At 32.7% G+C, this 21,231-nt stretch overlaps 1 protein-coding gene across 1 annotated transcript in view; it reads left to right on the top strand.

The window, feature by feature from the left end:
• Positions 1-4,540: 4,540 nt before the first annotated feature.
• The window catches only part of LOC143048232 (ras-related and estrogen-regulated growth inhibitor-like), a 35,607-nt gene continuing 18,916 nt past the window's right edge, over positions 4,541-21,231 (top strand). The window contains exon 1 of the mRNA XM_076221785.1: positions 4,541-4,576. Coding sequence (XP_076077900.1) covers positions 4,575-4,576 — 2 coding nt within the window. The 5' untranslated portion in view covers positions 4,541-4,574. The remainder of the gene's footprint in view (positions 4,577-21,231) is intronic.

Below are 21,231 nucleotides of genomic sequence, written 5' to 3'. Positions count from 1 at the left end.
ACACTGATATCTTAATTACTATTTTGGCAACTTTTATTTGTAATCTGACATTTTTTTGACAAAATACACGTTATCATTCAATAATCACTCAAACTGTTTTAAGAACAATGTGGGCACTATTATGATTATTATAAACATGATAAACGGATTCAGGTATTTTATTTGAAAAAAAATAATCTTCTATTAATTATGACAAGTTTTGATCATAATTATCATAATCAAGAAAAAAGAAGTTTTAAGTGTTTAATATTATTTCTGTGGGAGTGTACATCTAGTAAGTCATAGATCCCCCTGGTACAAATCTAGATATCCTAAACGCTTATGGTAGACAAAGGAATGCTGATTTGTGCAGTTTTTAAATAAAAATGTATCAAATAATAGTCACACAAGGTCTATTTATTATACTTCATAGATTGATTTACTGTATTACTAAAAAAAAAAACGTGTGCAAAGCACAGATCAATATAGAAAATTAACTCTTCAAAATATACTGAATGTACAAACTTGACGTCTTTCAAAGTTATAGTAGATTTATCGAAAAGACCTTTGATAACAATTAACACCACTTGGTCGATGCAACTGCTGGTGGACGTTACGTCCCCGAGGTTATCACCAACCAAGTAGTCAGCACTTCGATGTTGATATGCATATCAATTATCTGGTCATCTTTATAAATTTACTGTTTGCAAACGTATGAATTATTCGTAATGCTAAAGATGTTCTTATCCGAGGTATAGATTACCTATGTCGTATTTAGCACAACTGTTTGGAATTTTGGGTCCTCAATGCTCTTCAACGATGTATTTGTTTGGCTTTCTAATTATTTTGATCCGAACGACATTGATAGTTTTATGTAGAAAAAACGCGTGTCTAGCGTATCAACTTTTAAGCCAAGTACCTTTGATAACTATATATCCTGCGTGTAAAAAATAGCATGTAACATATGCATACATTCTTTTTAAATTATGTGTTTAATATAACTTTTTTTTTTAAAAGAGCGACAACTAGTATACGTTATATCCTTAAATCATTATTAAGGTATAAGCTTCTAGAAAATAACTTATATTCCGTATCGACAAAGTAAAGCTTATAACATAACACTTTTAGTATCAAAATCAATATTAGCAGATGCGATGGAAAGCAGGATCCAATTCAACAATGAAACAAAAATCCCACAACAAAAATAACAAAATATCATTTGGATGGCAACACAAATGCAGTAAAATCAAAAAAATACAGAACTCCAAGTAAAATATTCAAATCAAAAAGTTCCTAATCAAATGGCGAAATAAAAAGCTCAAACACATCAAACGAATGGATGACAACTGTCACATTCCGGACTTGGTACAGACATTTTCGTATGTAGAAAATGGTGGATTTAACCTGGACATACCCAAACGCCTCACCCGCATGACAGTCGCATCCAATTCCATTACATTGAGAGTGATTGACAACGATGTGTGAACAAATCAAACAGACATAATAGGTAAAACTGTCAAAAACAGGGGTACAGCGGGCAACAATCTTAATCACTATAAACAAACAAATATGTAACAAAGAAGCACAAAAAGGAATATAGACAAAGCACATTGGCAAAATTGAAAGACAAGAATACAAAAATTTACAACAGTGCAATAACATAATGACAGAATGTATAAGTACAGAGTAACGTAATATGTATCAAGGCATATAGACAAAGCAAATTAGAAACAAATGAAAGACAAGAATACAAAAATTATCATTGAACAATAACTCAATGACGGGATGTATATAAGCAGAGTTATGAATAAAGAATAAAAATTATAAGTAATCTACCATCAACATCAAATTCTTCTATAAACAAAAAAACATTGAGATATGACATTAGACACCACAATGACACTGTTTTTCTAAAGATGGTTTGGGTTTTGGGTTGGGTGTTTTTTTTTAAATCTCAAACTCTTTTTCAGTGATAAAAAAAAAATTAAGTAATAGAACATACAAGTAACCAGAAAACTCTCAAATAACGGTATCAGAGAAAACAAACACCACAAATAAAATCCGTTATGAGTATTCAAGGACTGAAATATATGATTTATTTTAAGGGACCAGTCTTATCAGTTAGACTGGCAAATTGGCGGAATTGAAAGTGACATCTGTCACTATTAGTAGGTTTGTGTGAATCGAAGTACAAATAGAATGTGATAGATATGGGCCTTTTACGCCAGACGACGTCATTTTTATCTAAGTTGGGTGTAAAAATGTCTTACCACCGGATTAATACACATTTGATCAAGCAAATATTTAAATTAAAAGGGTTTTTATCTTTATTATTAACAGAAAAATCAGCTTAATTTAAGATTCATTATCCATAACATTTACGTACGTCCCAACAAGGAAATAGGATTCATCAATATAAAACATATGCGGTATTTTAGTGTAATCATTTTTACGAAATCAATGAATCACATTATTTTTCCATTTTTATTTTTTATCATGTTAGAAATATACAATAAGGATATGGTATATAATTCTCAATAATCCAACTATCAACAAGAGACCTTACATTACGTGAATGTAAACAACTGGTGGGCACTATCCGGCTTTTTCAAATAATCAAAATCCGTACCCTTTAAGTAAGTTAAAAATCCCTGGCAGGCATAACAAAATAATTCATAAGAGAAAACTAACGGCCTGATTTATGCTAAAACCAATAAACGAAAAACAAATATTGCAGAAGTATAAAGTCTTCATACTTTTGTCGTGATTCTCAAAAGATGGCAGTCATTTTTAACTACCAATGATGATAGCAGTCACTTTTTTTCGGAGGACACTGTATACTGTATGTGTGTATCTGTAAGTAGCAATCCTCTTTGATCAGAAACATAAAGTCTGGGTTATCGTTACAACCATTCAAAAAAATCAAAGTTATAGATCTCTTTTCTAGTAAAGCCATCGCAGATGCATGCCTTACTATCGAATACTAGATAAGGTACGAGTATCTAATTAGCAATACCATGTAAATGTTTGGTGGTCTTCAGAACATATCTTATGCAAATAATTCGTATGGACAAAGTTATGTAATTTATAAATAACCCTTGACCCGATATTGGAATTAAATATTTAAATAAAGACCTTTAGACATCTAATGAGATAAGTCGGTACTCGAGTTTAATTTGTTTAATCAAAATAATGTAACCACGAATATTCTCAATAATACATTGTAAACAAGAACAATTAACAGATTATTTTTTTCATTTATAAAATGGTATAATAGCCTTTTAGGTATGAATTAATTTGTAAAATCATCATATATGTAACAGAATATGTAGTTTGGTTTGTGATCTCTTATTGATTGAAAAATACTTCATCATCGTGACTTATTTGACACCTAGGTATCTCGTTGCTTTTTCTGTCTTAACTATATTAATTGTTTAGGTCACTTAAATTAATTTCAATCACAACATGGACAGAAAGTAGAATTATTTCAAAAAAGTTACTTATTAATGGACAGCAATTGTAGATTAGTATATTCGTAGAAATAAACGATATGCATATAGAAAAAAGTAACCTTTATAAGAAAATTCAAATGTTGAGTGCATTATTTTTTTAAGTAGAGTTGGTGTGTGACAAGTATCCACCGGACGGACGAGCGGACGGATAACGTATAAGACTGAGGTATTATAATACCGTTATTTGATGATGTCTTCATTCAACAATAATAGTTGTTCGGTACATTGCGATGAATTTCAGATTTAAGAATGCTAAAGATGTACTATTTATAATATCGTCAGTATGTTTCACTACGACGTGAATATTAAAACTTCTGTCTATTTTTGATTTACATATGACTGCGTTAAAAGGCTTGTCGAAATTAAAGCTTAAGTGTTGAAATGGACCAAAATATGTTTAAAATTCGCTAATCACTACTTTCGTGTCAACAATATTGGTACTTGGCGTACACACTTTATTTTTAAACTGATATGACGTTTGCGTTTTACTATGTATTCTAAAGGAAAATGGATCTGGTAATTAGACAGACTGAAAAAGGTAAAAACAAATGAATTAATATATCTTTATTTTGCTTCCGTTAGGAGAGATAGAGGTACACATAGAATATAGACGTTTGAAAAGATTATAAAATGACTTTAAATGTTGATCACTGTCACTAAGGAGAGAGAAACTGTTTTGCAAAATTTGTAAACGTTTTACTAAATATTCGAAAAAGATGGATTTGTTAATTAGAGCGACTGGAAAAGGTAATACAAATGAAAGCACTTACTATTTATGTTAATATATTATAATTCAATTGCATATGCATATATCAGTATTTAAATAAAAGCAAATATGCAATTGTTCATTTTTTACCCTAAATATTTAAGAAATATAGATGTATATAATTCTACTGTATTTGTCGATTACTACTGTTTTTTTTAATCTAATGCTAACAAACGTCTTGAGTTTTTGATTTGTACTAGTAATTAACAGAAATTTTAAATATAAACAACACGATTGAACATAATTTTCATACTTCAAATTTTAATGACAATGTATCTTCCCGTAGGCTGAAGGAAAAACATAGTGATTAGGGGGTTATGTAAGTATAAATTTATATGATTCAAATAAATGCAAAGTTAAAGAAACAATTTATTGTTGAAAAACCAACATGTATGTACAATGTGTATTTTAAAACAAATGAACTAAAGCCAGAACTTTGATGGTGCATTTTTTAATTATTATTCCCTGTGTACATGGAATCTTTAAAACACTGAAAAAGAACAAAAATACATATTCGGTTCAAAATTGGGATTCTTCGAGATCGTATTACACTGATTCAAAATATAATAATGGAACAATGATTTATAACAAAAGAGATATTATGATTTACCTCTTTTAGCGACACTAAAAGTTAAAATACCTCAGTGCATGTCTCTATAAGTGAAAAAAATAGCATCTATATCTCCAATAACTATAGGATTCACAGCATTGAGAAGACATAACTGATAGTTCAGTATTTTGGGTTTAACATTCGGACATCTCGAGTGAAATGGTATGTCAAACCCATCATACCACATTGAACATATTCTAAAGTAAAATGATACTGAAACATACAATCCACATTCCTACAATTATTATCGGTACAAAACATGACCCCTTGAATATAAATACAAAATTTATAGCACATCTTTATGTGGTTGTAGAAACAATACTATTAAAAAACAAAAGTATTGAAAAATAAACGGAGAATTTTTTTTTCTTCCAAATCTCATATTGCCAATCTTATTTTTTTATCATTTTATTCCTTAATTAAACAACAGCACATCAGCACACTATAAAAAAGGTTGTTCTAAAAGATGAAAGGGTAAATCAAGGGCAACATCCGCATAAACTATTTTATAATGTCCAAACATCCTAATGTCCTAAGCCGGAGAAATCAAAGTTTAACAACTTTATTTCAAATCGACACATGTAAAGGAAAGATACAATAAAACCATAAAATATTTACACAAAAATTAAAATGAACTAGTATCTCAATTGTTTGTAAAACAATTGAAAGGTCTTTCCTGTAAAAGTGGTGTTTTCGTTATGTTCTTTTTACGAACTTTCGTTTGATATACGACAAGCATACCTTCTCAAACTTTCTGCTTTTCACACTTAATGACCTCATCCGCCTACATTTTTGAGATTGGAAGTATGATATATGTGACATAAGAGTAGATGGGCTTTCATTTGATATGCGACAACGCCATGTTCTAGAAAGTTTGATTTTTTGCACTTAATAACCTTATCCAACTAATTTTTGGAGGTCAGGAATTTGATATTTCAAATGTACACATCATGACCTTTCATTTGATATACAACATACCCTATCTTAAAAGAAATTTTATTTTTTGCACTCAATGACCCCACCCAACGATTTTTTTGGGGACGTCAATTTGAAATTTGAAATGTACGCTTTATGTCCTTTCATTTGATATGCGACAACCTTACCATCTGATAAATTTGAATTTTTGCACTAAATGACCCAATCCTTCCCCCTGGAATGAAAAAGGGGTTTAAAATTTTTATTTTTAAGCAGAGTTTATTAAGACGTTCAATTTGATATATAAGATGACCCCATTTGACAAAGTGCCAAACATGATGCAATATCAACTATATAAATAGAACTTATGAAACTCACAAAGTCAATGCAAAACCGGAAAATTTCAAATTGATTTTTTGGTGTTTTTTTCAATGGAATGGTTTTGGTATTTGGTTAAACATATAACTATGTTAACCTCTTCAATTTCTTTAACATTTTAAGTGGTAATCTGTTGTTTATTCAGAAATATATGCCGCTGCTTGCAAAATTACAAACTGCATTATCTCTAAAACGACAATAGATATTTCAAATCTGTTAAATGATAAATGATGTACAGTTGAAGGACAACATTATAGAAAAAGAATTGGGACAATTTCAAAGTTCAATAAGGTCACAATTAATCATCAAATATATGATGCAATATCAAACTTGAGAACCGGAAGTCGTGGAGACATGGGACTACCACCATTCTACTCAAGACCACTTGACCTTTCAAATATCACAAGGTCAAGGTCATAGTATAATTTGAAGGTCAAGGTGAAATTTCATCATGACCTGACATTGACCTCAAATTGAAGGTCTTGAATTACTGATCATCTTTGCTGTTTATAGTAGGTTGATATATGTTACCTTTAAAAAGATATACATACAATACTATACTTTTAAGAATCATCCTGTTGTAACTTTTGAACAGACAGTCGGACATTTTTTGACTTATAATATAAAATGTAGAGCTCGTCGAGAGGAACATTTTATACGCTGTATGTATGCAGCAAAGTCTTATCGTTTTCCTAATATGTAAGCTTGAATTTGCAGCGTAATTTTTTTTGCACTCAGTGACCTTTGACCTTGACTTCATATTAAAGGTCACATGAATTAAAGATTATTGGTGAAGGTCCCAAGTCTCTACGACATTTGGTTCTCGATATACAATTTTTCTAAAATTATGTACAATTTTTCAAGGGGAACAACTCCTTATAAGGGTTAATAACAAAATGATTGTACATGTTTATTAACATTGCCATCTGTTCTTGTACATAATGCCGTTTTCAAATCAATTCTATCTCTTATACTTTTTGAGAAAAATGCAAAGGAAAGAAATTGTTTCAAGCGGATATAACTCTCATAGGGGACGATGAAATCCTATTCAGGCTCACATGGTAATACATCATGATGAGATCTACATTATGTCCAATAAAGGTCACAATATCTTTAAAACCAACGAGGGAGGGCCATGTTGAAAAAAATCAATAAAAGGGAGATAACTCTTAAAGTGGATGATGAAATCCTTAACAAGGTCATTTGGTAATACATCTTGGTGAGGTCTAGCGATGGTCCATATTTGGTCTTAATAACTTCAACAGAAACAACAGGCAGGCATGTCAAAAAAATGTTGGAAGAAAAAAAAGAAAAAAAAGAAAAAGAACTAGTATCTCAATTGTTTGTAAAACAATTGAAAGGTCTTTCCAGTAAAATGGATGTTTTCGGAATGTACTTTGTACGACTTTTCGTTTGATATACGACAAGCATATCTTCTCAAACTTTTCTCTTTTAACACTTAATGACCTCATCCGCCTACTTTTTTGAGATCGGATAGTATGATATAAGTAACATAGAGTATATGAGCTTTCATTTGATATGCAACAACACCATGTTCTAGAAAGTTTGATTTTTGCACTTAGTAACCCTATCCAAGTAATTTTTGGAGGTCGGGAATTTGATATATCAAATGTACACATCATGACCTTTCATTTGATATACAACAACCCTATCTTAAAACAAAATTTAATGTTTGCACTCAATAACCCCATCCAACCCATTTTTGGGAGACGTCAATTTGAAATTTGAAATGTACACTTCATGTTCTTTCATTTGATATGCGACAACCTGACCATCTGAGAAATTTAATTTTTTGCACTAAATGACCCCACCCGTCCCCCTGGGATGAAAAGGGTGTTTAAAATTTTCATTTATAAGTAGAGTTTATTAAGACCTTCAATTTGATATATCAGATGACCCCATTTGACAAAGTGCAAATAATGATGCAATATCAACTATATAAATAGACGTTATGAAACTTACAAAGTCAATGCAAAACATGAAAATTTCAAATTGATTTTTTGGTGTTTTTTTCCATGGAATGTTTTTGGTATTTGGTCAAACATATAACTATGTCAACTTCTTCAATTTCTAAAACATTTTAAGTGGTAAGCTCTTGATGATTCAGAAATACATGCCTCCGCTCGCAAAACTTGAAACTGCATTATCTCTAAAACGACAATAGATATCTCAAATCTGTTAAATGATAAATGATCTACAGTTGAAGGACAACATTATAGTAAAAGAATTTGGACAATTTCAAAGTTCACCAAGGTCACAATTAATCATCAAATATATGAAGCAATACAAAACTTGAGAACCGGAAGTCGTAGAGACATGGGACTATCACCATTCAACTCAGGACCACTTGACCTTTCAAATGACACAAGGTCAAGGTCATAGTATAATGTGAAGGTCAAGGTGAAATTTCATCATGACCTGACATTGACCTCAAATTGAAGGTCTTGAACTACTGATCATCTTTGCAGTTTATAGTAGGTTGATATCTGTTACCTTTAAAAAGATATACACACAATACTATACTTTTAAGAATCATCCCGTCGTAACTTTTGAACAGACAGTCGGACTCTTTTGAGCTCGAGTATAAAATGTAGAGCTCGTCGAGAGGAACATTTTATACGCTGTAAGTATGCAGCAAACTCTTATCGTTTTCTTAATATGAAAGCTTGAAATTGCAGCGTAATTTTTTTTTGCACTCGGTGACCTTTAACCTTGGGTGCAAATTAAAGGTCACATGAATTTAAGATTATTGATGTAGGTCCCAAGTCTTTACGACTTCCGGTTCTCCAGATACAATTTTTCAAAAATTGTGTATATTTTTTCAAGGGAAATAACTCCTTATAAGGGTTAACAACAAAATGATTGTATCTGTTTATTATCATTGCCATCTTGTCTTGTACATGTTGCCGTTTTCAAATCGATTCTATCTTGAATACTTTTTGAGAAAAATGTAAAAGAATGAAATTGCTTGAAGGGGACGTAACTCTCACAGAGAATGATGAAATCCGTAGCAGCCTCATATGGTAACACATCATGATGAGATCTAACGTTTGTCCAAATAAAGTCATGATATCTTTAAAAACAACAAGGGGGGGGGCCATGTCGAAAAAAACCAATAAAAGGGAGATAACTTCTAAAGGGGATGATGAAATCCTACACAGCCTCATCTGGTAATACTTCATGATGAGGTCTACCGATGGTCCATATTTGGTCTTGATAACTCCAATAGAAACGAGGGGAGGCCATGTCAAACAAATGCTGGATGAAAAAAAAAAAAAAAAAAAAAAAAAAAAAAAAAAAAAAAACTAGTATCTCAATTGTTTGTAAAACAATTGAAAGGTCTTTCCTGTAAAAGTGATGTTTTCTTATTGTACTTTCTACGACCTTTCGTTTGATATACGACAAGCATACCTTCTGAAACTTTTCGCTTTTTACACTTAATGACCTCATCCGCCTACATTTTTGAGATCGGAATTATGATATATGGAACAGAGTAGAAGAGCTTTCATTTGATATGCGACAACACCATGTTCTAGAAAGTTTGATTTTTGCACTTAATAACCCTATCCAACTAATTTTTGGAGGTCGGGATTTGATATTGCCAATGTACACATCATGACCTTTCATTTAATATACAACAACCCTATCTTAAAAGAAAATTTATTTTTTGCACGCAATGACCCCATCCAACCCATTTTTGGGAGACGTCAATTTTAAATTTGAAATGTACGCTTTATGTTCTTTCATTTGATATGCGACAACCTTACCATCTGAGAAATGTGAATGTTTGCACTAAATGACCCCACTCGTCCTCCTGGGATGAAAAGGGGGTTTAAAATTTTCATTTTTAAGTAGAGTTTGTTAAGACCTTCAATTTGATATATCAGATGACCCCATTTGATAAAGTGCAAAAAATGACGCAATATCAACTATATAAATAGAAGTTATGAAACCTACAAAGTCAATGCAAAACTTGATAATTTCAAATTGAATTTTTGGCGTTTTTTTCCATGGAATGTTTTTGGTATTTGGTCAAACATATAACTATGTTAACCTCTTCAATTTCTTAAACATTTTAAGCGGTACGCTCTTGTTGGATCAGAAATACATGCCTCCGCTCGCAAAACTTCTAACTGCATTATCTCTACAACGACAATAGATATCTCAAATCTGTTAAATGATAAATGATCAACAGTTGAAGGACAACGTTATAGAAAAATAATTGGGACAATTTCAAAGTTCACCAAGGTCACAATTAACCATCAAATATATGATGCAATACCAAACTTAAGAACCGAAAGTCGTAGAGACATGGGACTAGCACCATTCAACTCAGGACCACTTGACCTTTCAAATATCACAAGGTCAAGGTCATAGTATACTGTGAAGGTCAAGGTGAAATTTCATCATGACCTGACATTGACCTCAAATTGAAGGTCTTGAATTGCTGATCATCTTTGCAGTTTGTAGTAGGTTGATATCTGTTACCTTTAAAAAGATATACTCAAAATACTATACTTTTAAGAATCATCCCGTCGTAACTTTCGAACAGACAGTCGGACTCTTTTGAGCTCATTGTATAAAATGTAGAGCTCGTCGAGAGGAACATTTTATACGCTGTAAGTATGCAGCAAACTCTTATCGTTTTCTTAATATGAAAGCTTGAAATTGCAGCGTAATTTTTTTTTGCACTCAGTGACCTTTGACCTTGTGTGCAAATTAAAGGTCACATGAACTTAAGATTATTGGTGTAGGTCCCAAGTCTTTACGACTTCCGGTTCTCGAGATACAATTTTTCAAAAACTGTGTATATTTTTTCAAGAGAAATAACTCCTTATAAGGGTTAACAACAAAATGATTGTATATGTTAATTAACATTGCCATCTGGTCTTGTACATGTTGCCGTTTTCAAATGGATTCTATCTTAAATACTTTTTGAGAAAAATGTAAAAGAAAGAAATTGCTTCAAGGGGACATAACTCTCATAGGGAATAATAAAATCCTTAGCAGCCTCATATGGTAACACATCATGATGAGATCTAACTTTTGTCCAAATAAGGTCATGATATCTTTAAAAACAACGAGGGGGGGCCATGTCCAAAAAAACCAATAAAAGGGAGATAACTTCTAAAGGGTATGATGAAATCCTACACAGCCTCATCTGGTAATACTTCATGATGAGGTCTACCGATGGTCCATATTTGGTCTTGATAACTCCAATAGAAACGAGGGGAGGCCATGTCAAACAAATGCTGGATGAAAAAAAAAAAAAAAAAAAACTAGTATCTCAATTGTTTGTAAAACAATTGAAAGGTCTTTCCTGTAAAAGTGATGTTTTCGTATTGTACTTTGTACGACCTTTCGTTTGATATACGACAAGCATACCTTCTGAAACTTTTCGCTTTTTACACTTAATGACCTCATCCGCCTACATTTTTCAGATCGGAATTATGATATATAGAACAGAGTAGATGAGCTTGCATTTGATATGCGACAACCTCATGTTCTAGAAAGTTTGATTTTTGCACTTAATTACCCTATCCAACTAATTATTGGAGGTCGGGAATTTGATATTTCAAATGTACACATCATGACCTTTCATTTGATATACAACAACCCTACCTTAAAAGAACATTTATTTTTTGCACTCAATGACCCCATCCAACCCATTTTTGGGAGACGTCAATTTGAAATTTGAATTGTACGCTTTATGTTCTTTCATTTGATATGCGACAACCTTACCATCTGAGAAATTTGAATGTTTGCACTAAATGACCCCACCCGTCCCCCTGGGATGAAAAGGGGGTTTAAAATTTTCATTTTTAAGTAGAGTTTATTAAGACCTTCAATTTGATATATCAGATGACCCCATTTGACAAAGTGCAAATAATGATGCAATATCAACTATATAAATAGAAGTTATGAAACTTACAAAGTCAATGCAAAACTTGAAAATTTCAAATTGAGTTTTTGGTGTTTTTTTCCATGGAATGTTTTTGGTATTTGGTCAATCATATAACTATGTCAACCTCTTCAATTTCTAAAACATTTTAAGAGGTACGCTCTTGTTGATTCAGAAATACATGCCTCCGCTCGCAAAACTTTAAACTGCATTATCTCTAAAACAACAATAGATATCTCAAATCTGTTAAATGGTAAATGATCTACATTTGAAGGACAACATTATAGAAAAAGAATTGGGACAATTTCAAAGTTCACCAAGGTCACAATTAATCATCAAATATATGATGCAATACAAAACTTCAGAACCGGAAGTCGTAGAGACATGGGACTAGCACCATTCAACTCAGGACCACTTGACCTTTCAAATATCACAAGGTCAAGGTCATAGTATAATGTGAAGGTCAAGGTGAAATTTCATCATGACATGACATTGACCTCAAATTGAAGGTCTTGAATTACTGATCATCTTTGCAGTTTATAGTAGATTGATATCTGTTACCTTTAAAAAGATATACACAAAATACTATACTTTTAAGAATCATCCCGTTGTAACTTTTGAACAGACGGTCTGACATTTTTGGGCTTATCATATAAAATGTAGAGCTCGTCGAGAGGAACATTTTATACGCTGTATGTATGCAGCAAAGTCTTATCGTTTTCCTAATATGTAAGCTTGAAATTGCAGCGTAATTTTTTTTTGCACTCAGTGACCTTTGACCGTGACTGCATATTAAAGGTCACATGAATTAAAGATTATTGGTGAAGGTCCCAAGTCTCTACGACTTCTGGTTCTCGAAATACAATTTTTCTAAAATTATGTTCAATTTTTCAAGGGGTATAACTCCTTATAAGGGTTAATAACAAATGATTGTACATGTTCATTAACATTGCCATCTGTTCTTGTACATGTTGCCAATTTCAAACCGATTCTATCTCTTATACTTTTTGAGAAAAATGCAAAGGAAAGAAATTGTTTCAAGGGGATATAACTCTCATAGGGGACGATGAAATCTTATTCAGCCTCACATGGTAATACATCATGATGAGATCTGCATTGTGTCCAATTAAGGTCATGATATCTTTAAAACCAACGAGGGGGGGCCATGTTGAAAAAAAGCAATAAAAGGGAGATAACTCCTAAAGGGGATGATGAAATCCTTAACAGGGTCATTTGATAATACATCTTGATGAGGTCTAGCAATGGTCCATATTTGGTCTTAATAACTTCAACAGAAACAAGAGGCGGGCATGTCAAAAAAATGTTGGAAGAAAAAAAAGAAAAAAAAGAAAAAAAAAAAACATTAGAAAAACAATAAGGTCTTTCCCATGTAGGGGAAAGACCTTAACTAGTATCTCAATTGTTTGTAAAACAATTGAAAGGTCTTTCCTGCAAAAGTGATGTTTTCGTAATGTACTTTGTACGACCTTTCGTTTGATATACGACAAGCATACCTTCTAAAACTTTTCGCGTTTTACACTTAATGACCTCATCCGCCTACATTTTTGAGATCGGAATTATGATATATTTAACATAGAGTAGATGAGCTTTCATTTGATATGCGACAACGCCATGTTCTAGAAAGTTTGAATTTTGCACTTAGTAACCCTATCCAACTATTTTTTTGAGGTCGGGAATTTGATATTTCAAATGTACACATCATGACCTTTCATTTGATATACAACAACCCTATCTTAAAAGACAATTTATTTTTTGCACTCAATGACCCCATCCAACCCATTTTTGGGAGACGTCAATTTGAAATTTGAAATGTACGCTTTATGTTCTTTCATTTGATATGCGACAACCTTACCATCTGAGAAATTTGAATGTTTGCACTAAATGACCCCACCCGTCCCCCTGGGATGAAAAGGGGGTTTAAAATTTTCATTTTTAAGTAGAGTTTATTAAGACCTTCAATTTGATATATCAGATGACCCCATTTGACAAAGTGCAAATAATGATGCAATATCAACTCTATAAATAGAAGTTATGAAACTTACAAAGTCAATGCAAAACTTGAAAATTTCAAATTGATTTTTTGGTGGTTTTTTCCATGGAATGTTTTGGGTATTTGGTCAAACATATAACTATGTCAACCTCTTTAATTTCTAAAACATTTTAAGTGGTAAGCTCTTGATGATTCAGAAATACATGCCTCCGCTCGAAAAACTTCAAACTGCATTATCTCTAAAACGACAATAGATATTTCAAATCTGTTAAATGATAAATGATCTACAATTGAAGGACAACATTATAGAAAAAGAATTGGGACAATTTCAAAGTTCACCAAGGTCACAATTAATCATCAAATATATGATGCAATACAAATCTTGAGAACCGGAAGTCGTAGAGACATGGGACTATCACCATTCAACTCAGGACCACTTGACCTTTCAAATATTACAAGGTCAAGGTCATAGTAAAATGTGAAGGTCAAGGTGAAATTTCATCATGACCTGACATTGACCTCAGATTGAAGGTCTTGAACTACTGATCATCTTTGCAGTTTATAGTAGGTTGATATCTGTTACCTTTAAAAAGATATACACACAATACTATACTTTTAAGAATCATCCCGTCGTAACTTTTGAACAGACAGTCGGACTCTTTTGAGGTCAGTGTATAAAATGTAGAGCTCGTTGAGAGGAACATTTTATACGCTGTAAGTATGCAGCAAACTCTTATCGTTTTCTAAATATGAAAGCTTGAAATTGCAGCGTAATTTTTTTTTGCACTCGGTGACCTTTGACCTTGGGTGCAAATTAAAGGTCACATGAACTTAAGATTATTGGTGTAGGTCCCAAGTCTTTACGACTTCCGGTTCTCGAGATACAATTTTTCAAAAATTGTTTATATTTTTTCAAGGGAAATAACTCCTTATAAGGTTTAACAACAAAATGATTGTATATGTTAATTAACATTGTCATCTGGTCTTGTACATGTTGCCGTTTTCAAATGGATTCTATCTTGAATACTTTTTGAGAAAAATGTAAAAGAAAGAAATTGCTTCAAGGGGACATAACTCTCATAGAGAATAATGAAATCCTTAGCAGCCTCATATGGTAACACATCATGATGAGATCTAACTATTGTCCAAATAAGGTCATGATATCTTCAAAAACAACGAGGGGGGGCCATGTCGAAAAAAAACAATAAAAGGGAGATAACTTCTAAAGGGGACGATGAAATCCTACACAGCCTCATCTGGTAATACTTCATGATGAGGTCTACCGATGGTCCATATTTGGTCTTGATAACTCCAATAGAAACAAGGGGAGGTCATGTTAAACAAATGCTGGATGAAAAAAAAACAAAAAAAACAGGAGAACTAGTATCTCAATTGTTTGTAAAACAATTGAAAGGTCTTTCCTGTAAAAGTGATGTTTTCGTAATGTTCTTTGTACGACCTTTCGTTTGATATACGACAAGCATACCTTTTGAAACTTTTCGCTTTTTCCACTTAATAACCCCATCCAACCAATTTTTGGAGGTTGGGAATTTGATATTTAAAATGTACACATCATGACCTTTCATTTGATATACAACAACCCTATCGTAAAAGAAATTTGTTTTTTGCACTCAATGACCCCATCCAACCAATTTTTGGAGGACATCAATTTGAAATTTGAAATGTACGCTTTATGTTCTTTCATTTGATATGCGACAACCTTACCATCTGAGAAATTTGAATGTTTGCACTAAATGACCACACCCGTCCCCCTGGGATGAATAGGGAGTTTAAAATTTTAATTTTTAAGTAGAGTTTATTGAGACCTTCAATTTGATATATCAGTTGACCCCATTTGACAAAGTGCAAATAATGATGCAATATCAACTATATAAATAGAAGTTATGAAACTTAAAAAGTCAATGCAAAACTTGAAAATTTCAAATTGAATTTTTGGTGTTTTTTTCAATGGAATGTTTTTGGTATTTGGTCAAACATATAACTATGTTAACCTCTTCAATTTCTTAAACATTTTAAGTGGTAAGCTGTTGTTGATTCAGAAATACAGGCCGCCGCTCGCAAAATTTCAAATTGCATTATCTCTAAAACGACAATAGATATCTCAAATCTGTTAAATGGTAAATGATCTAAAGTTAAAGGACAACATTATAGAAAAAGAATTGGGACAATTTCAAAGTTCACCAAGGTCACAATTAATCATCAAATATATGATACAATACCAAACTTGAGAACCGAAAGTCGTAGAGACATGGGACTATCACCATTCAACTCAGGACCACTTGACCTTTCTAATATCTTAAGGTCAAGGTCATAGTATTATGTGAAGGTCAAGGTGAAATTTCATCATGACCTGACATTGACCTCAAATTGAAGGTCTTGAATTACTGATCATCTTTGCCGTTTATAGTAGGTTGATATCTGTTACCTTTAAAAAGATATACACACAATACTATACTTTTAAGAATCATCCCGTCGTAACTTTTAAACAGACGGTCAGACATATTTGGGCTTATTGCATAAAATGTAGAGCTCGTCGAGAGGAACAATTTACACGCTGTATGTATGCAGCAAAGTCTTATCGTTTTCCTAATATGTTAGCTTGAAATTGCAGCGTAATTTTATTTTGCACTCGGTGACCTTTGACCTTTGGTGCATATTGAAGGTCACATGAATTAAAGATTATTGGTCAAGGTTCAAGGTCTCTATGACTTCCGGTTCTGAAAATACAATTTTTCAAAAATTATTTATAATTTTTAAAGGGAAATAACTCCTTATAAGGATAAGTAACAAATTAATTGTTTATGTTTATAAACATTGCCATCTGTTCTTGTACATGCTGTCATTTTCAATTACATTCTATCTCAAATACCTTTTGAGAAAAATGCAAATATTAAAAATTGCTATAAGGGGATATAACTCTCAAAGGGGATGATGAAATCCTATGCAGCCTCATGTGGTAATACATCATGATGATATCTACCTATTGTCCATATAAGGTCATGATATCTTTTAAAACATTAAAGGAGGGCCATGTTGAAAAAAATCAATAAAAGGGAGATAACTTCTAAAGGGGATGATGAAATCCTACAAAAGTTCATCTGGTAAAAGTTCATGATGAGGTCTATCGATGGTCCATATTTGGTCTTGATAACTTCAACAGAAAGGGGAGAAGGCCCTGTCAAAAAAATGTTGGAAGAAAAAAAAGAAAAAGAAACTAGTATCTCAATTGTTTGTAAAACAATTGAAAGGTCTTTCCTGTAAAAGTGGTGTTTTCGTTATGTTCTTTTTACGAACTTTCGTTTGATATACGACAAGCACACCTTCTGAAACTTTTCGCTTTTTACACTTAATGACCTCATCCGTCTACATTTTTGAGATCGGAATTATGATATATGGAACAGAGTAGATGAGCTTTCGTTTGATATGCGACAACACCATGTTCTTGAAAGTTTGATTTTTGCACTTAATAACCCTACCCAACAAATTTTTGGAGGTCGGGAATTTGATATTTCAAATGTACACATCATGACCTTTCATTTGATATACAACAACCCTACCTTAAAAGAACATTTATTTTTTGCACTCAATGACCCCATCCAACCCATTTTTGGGAGACGTCAATTTGAAATTTGAAATGTACGCTTTATGTTCTTTCATTTGATATGCGACAACCTTACCATCTGAGAAATTTGAATGTTTGCACTAAATGACCCCACCCGTCCCCCTGGGATGAAAAGGGGGTATAAAATTTTCATTTTTAAGTAGAGTTTATTAAGACCTTCAATTTGATATATCAGATGACCCCATTTGACAAAGTGCAAATAATGATGCAATATCAATTATATAAATAGAAGTTATGAAACTTACAAAGTCAATGCAAAACTTGAAAATTTCAAATTGATTTTTTGGTGTTTTTTTCCATGGAATGTTTTTGGTATTTGGTCAAACATATAACTATGTCAACCTCTTCAATTTCTAAAACATTTTAAGAGGTAAGCTCTTGATGATTCAGAAATACATGCCTCCGCTCGAGAAACTTCAAACTGCATTATCTCTAAAACGACAATAGATATCTCAAATCTGTTAAATGATAAATGATCTACAGTTGAAGGACAACATTATAGAAAAAGAATTGGGACAATTTCAAAGTTCACCAAGGTCACAATTAATCATCAAATATATGATGCAATACAAAACTTGAGAACCGGAAGTCGTGGAGACATGGGACTACCACCATTCAACTCAGGACCACTTGACCGTTGAAATATCACAAGGTCAAGGTCATAGTATACTCTGAAGGTCAAGGTGAAATTTCATCATGACCTGACATTGACCTCAAATTGAAGGTCTTGAATTACTGATCATCTTTGCAGTTTATAGTAGGTTGATATCTGTTACCTTTAAAAAGATATACACACAATACTATACTTTTAAGAATCATCCCGTCGTAACTTTTGAACAGACAGTCGGACTCTTTTGAGGTCGGAGTATAAAATGTAGAGCTCGTCGAGAGGAACATTTTATACGCTGTAAGTATGCAGCAAACTCTTATCGTTTTCTTAATATGAAAGCTTGAAATTGCAGCGTAATTTTTTTTGGCACTCGGTGACCTTTGACCTTGGGTGCAAATTAAAGGTCACATGAACTTAAGATTATTGGTGTAGGTCCCAAGTCTTTACGACTTCCGGTTCTCCAGATACAATTTTTCAAAAATTGTTTATATTTTTAAGGGAAATAACTCCTAATAAGGTTAACAACAAAATGATTGTATATGTTAATTAACATTGCCATCTGGTCCTGTACATGTTGCCGTTTTCAAATGGATTCTATCTTGAATACTTTTTGAGAAAAATGTAAAAGAAAGAAATTGCTTCAAGGGGACATAACTCTCATAGGGAATGATGAAATCCTTAGCAGCCTCATATGGTAACACATCATGACGAGATCTAACTTTTGTCCAAATAAGGTCATGATATCTTCAAAAACAACGAGGGGGGGCCATGTCGAAAAAAAACAATAAAAGGGAGATAACTTCTAAAGGGGATGATGAAATCCTACACAGCCTCATCTGGTAATACTTCATGATGAGGTCTACCGATGGTCCATATTTGGTCTTGATAACTTCAATAGAAACAAGGGGAGGCCATGTTAAACAAATGCTGGATGAAAAAAAAAAAAAAAACAGGAGAAAAACTAGTATCTCAATTGTTTGTAAAACAATTGAAAGGTCTTTCCTGTAAAAGTGATGTTTTCGTATTGTACTTTGTACGACCTTTCGTTTGATATACGACAAGCACACCTTCTGAAACTTTTCGCTTTTTACACTAAATGACCTCATCCGTCTACATTTTTGAGATCGGAATTATGATATATGGAACAGAGTAGATGAGCTTTCGTTTGATACGCGACAACACCATGTTCTTGAAAGTTTGATTTTTGCACTAAATAACCCTATCCAACAAATTTTTGGAGGTCGGGAATTTGATATTTCAAATGTACACATCATGACCTTTCATTTGATATACAACAACCCTACTTTAAAAGAACATTTATTTTTTGCACTCAATGACCCCATCCAACCCATTTTTTGGAGACGTCAATTTGAAATTTGAAATGTACGCTTTATGTTCTTTCATTTGATATGCGACAACCTTACCATCTGAGATATTTGAATGTTTGCACTAAATGACCCCACCCGTCCCCCTGGGATGAAAAGGGGGTTTAAAATTTTCATTTTTAAGTAGAGTTTATTAAGACCTTCAATTTGATATATCAGATGACCCCATTTGACAAAGTGCAAATAATGATGCAATATCAATTTTATATGCAAAACTTGAAAATTTCAAATTGATTTTTTGGTGTTTTTTTCCATGGAATGTTTTTGGTATTTGGTCAAACATATAACTATGTCAACCTCTTCAATTTCTAAAACATTTTAAGTGGTAAGCTCTTGATGATTCAGAAATACATGCCTCCGCTCGAAAAACTTCAAACTGCATTATCTCTAAAACGACAATAGATATCTCAAATCTGTTAAATGATAAATGATCTACAGTTGAATGACAACATTATAGAAAAAGAATTGGGACAATTTCAAAGTTCACCAAGGTCAGAATTAATCATCAAATATATGATGCAACACAAAACTTGAGAACCGGAAGTCGTAGAGACATGGGACTATCACCATTCAACTCAGGACCACTTGACCTTTCAAATATTACAAGGTCAAGGTCATAATAAAATGTGAAGGTCAAGGTGAAATTTCATCATGACCTGACATTGACCTCAAATTGAAGGTCTTGAACTACTGATCATCTTTGCAGTTTATAGTAGGTTGATATCTGTTACCTTTAAAAAGATAAACGCACAATACTATACTTTTAAGAATCATCCCGTCGTAACTTTTGAACAGACAGTCGGATTCTTTTGAGGACAGTGTATAAAATGTAGAGCTCGTCGAGAGGAACATTTTATACGCTGTAAGTATGCAGCAAACTCTTATCGTTTTCTTAATATGAAAGATTGAAATTGCAGTGTAATTTTTTTTTGCACTCGGTGACCTTTGACCTTGGGTGCAAATTAAAGGTCACATGAACTTAAGATTATTGGTGTACGTCCCAAGTCTTTACGACTTCCGGTTCTCGAGATACAATTTTTCAAAAATTGTTTATATTTTTTCAAGGGAAATAACTCCTTATAAGGGTTAACAACAAAATAATTGTATATGTTAATTAACATTGCCATCTGGTCCTGTACATGTTGCCGTTTTCAAATCGATTCTATCTTGAATACTTTTTGAGAAAAATGTAAAAGAAAGAAATTGCTTCAAGGGGACATAACTCTCATAGGGAATGATGAAATCCTTAGCAGCCTCATATGGTAACACATCATGATAAGATCTAACTATTGTCCAAATAAGGTCATGATATCTTCAAAAACAACGAGGGGGGGCCATGTCGAAAAAAACCAATAAAAGGGCGATAACTTCTAAAGGGGATGATGAAATCCTACACAGCCTCATCTGGTAATACTTCATGATGAGGTCTACCGATGGTCCATATTTGGTCTTGATTACTCCAATAGAAACAAGGGGAGGCCATGTTAAACAAATGCTGG

The sequence above is a fragment of the Mytilus galloprovincialis genome, chromosome 10 (genome assembly GCF_965363235.1).
Source record: "Mytilus galloprovincialis chromosome 10, xbMytGall1.hap1.1, whole genome shotgun sequence".
NCBI classification, from domain to species: domain Eukaryota; kingdom Metazoa; phylum Mollusca; class Bivalvia; order Mytilida; family Mytilidae; genus Mytilus; species Mytilus galloprovincialis.
Note: the sequence above shows the minus strand (reverse complement) of the source record. Positions and strands in the feature narration are given on the sequence as shown.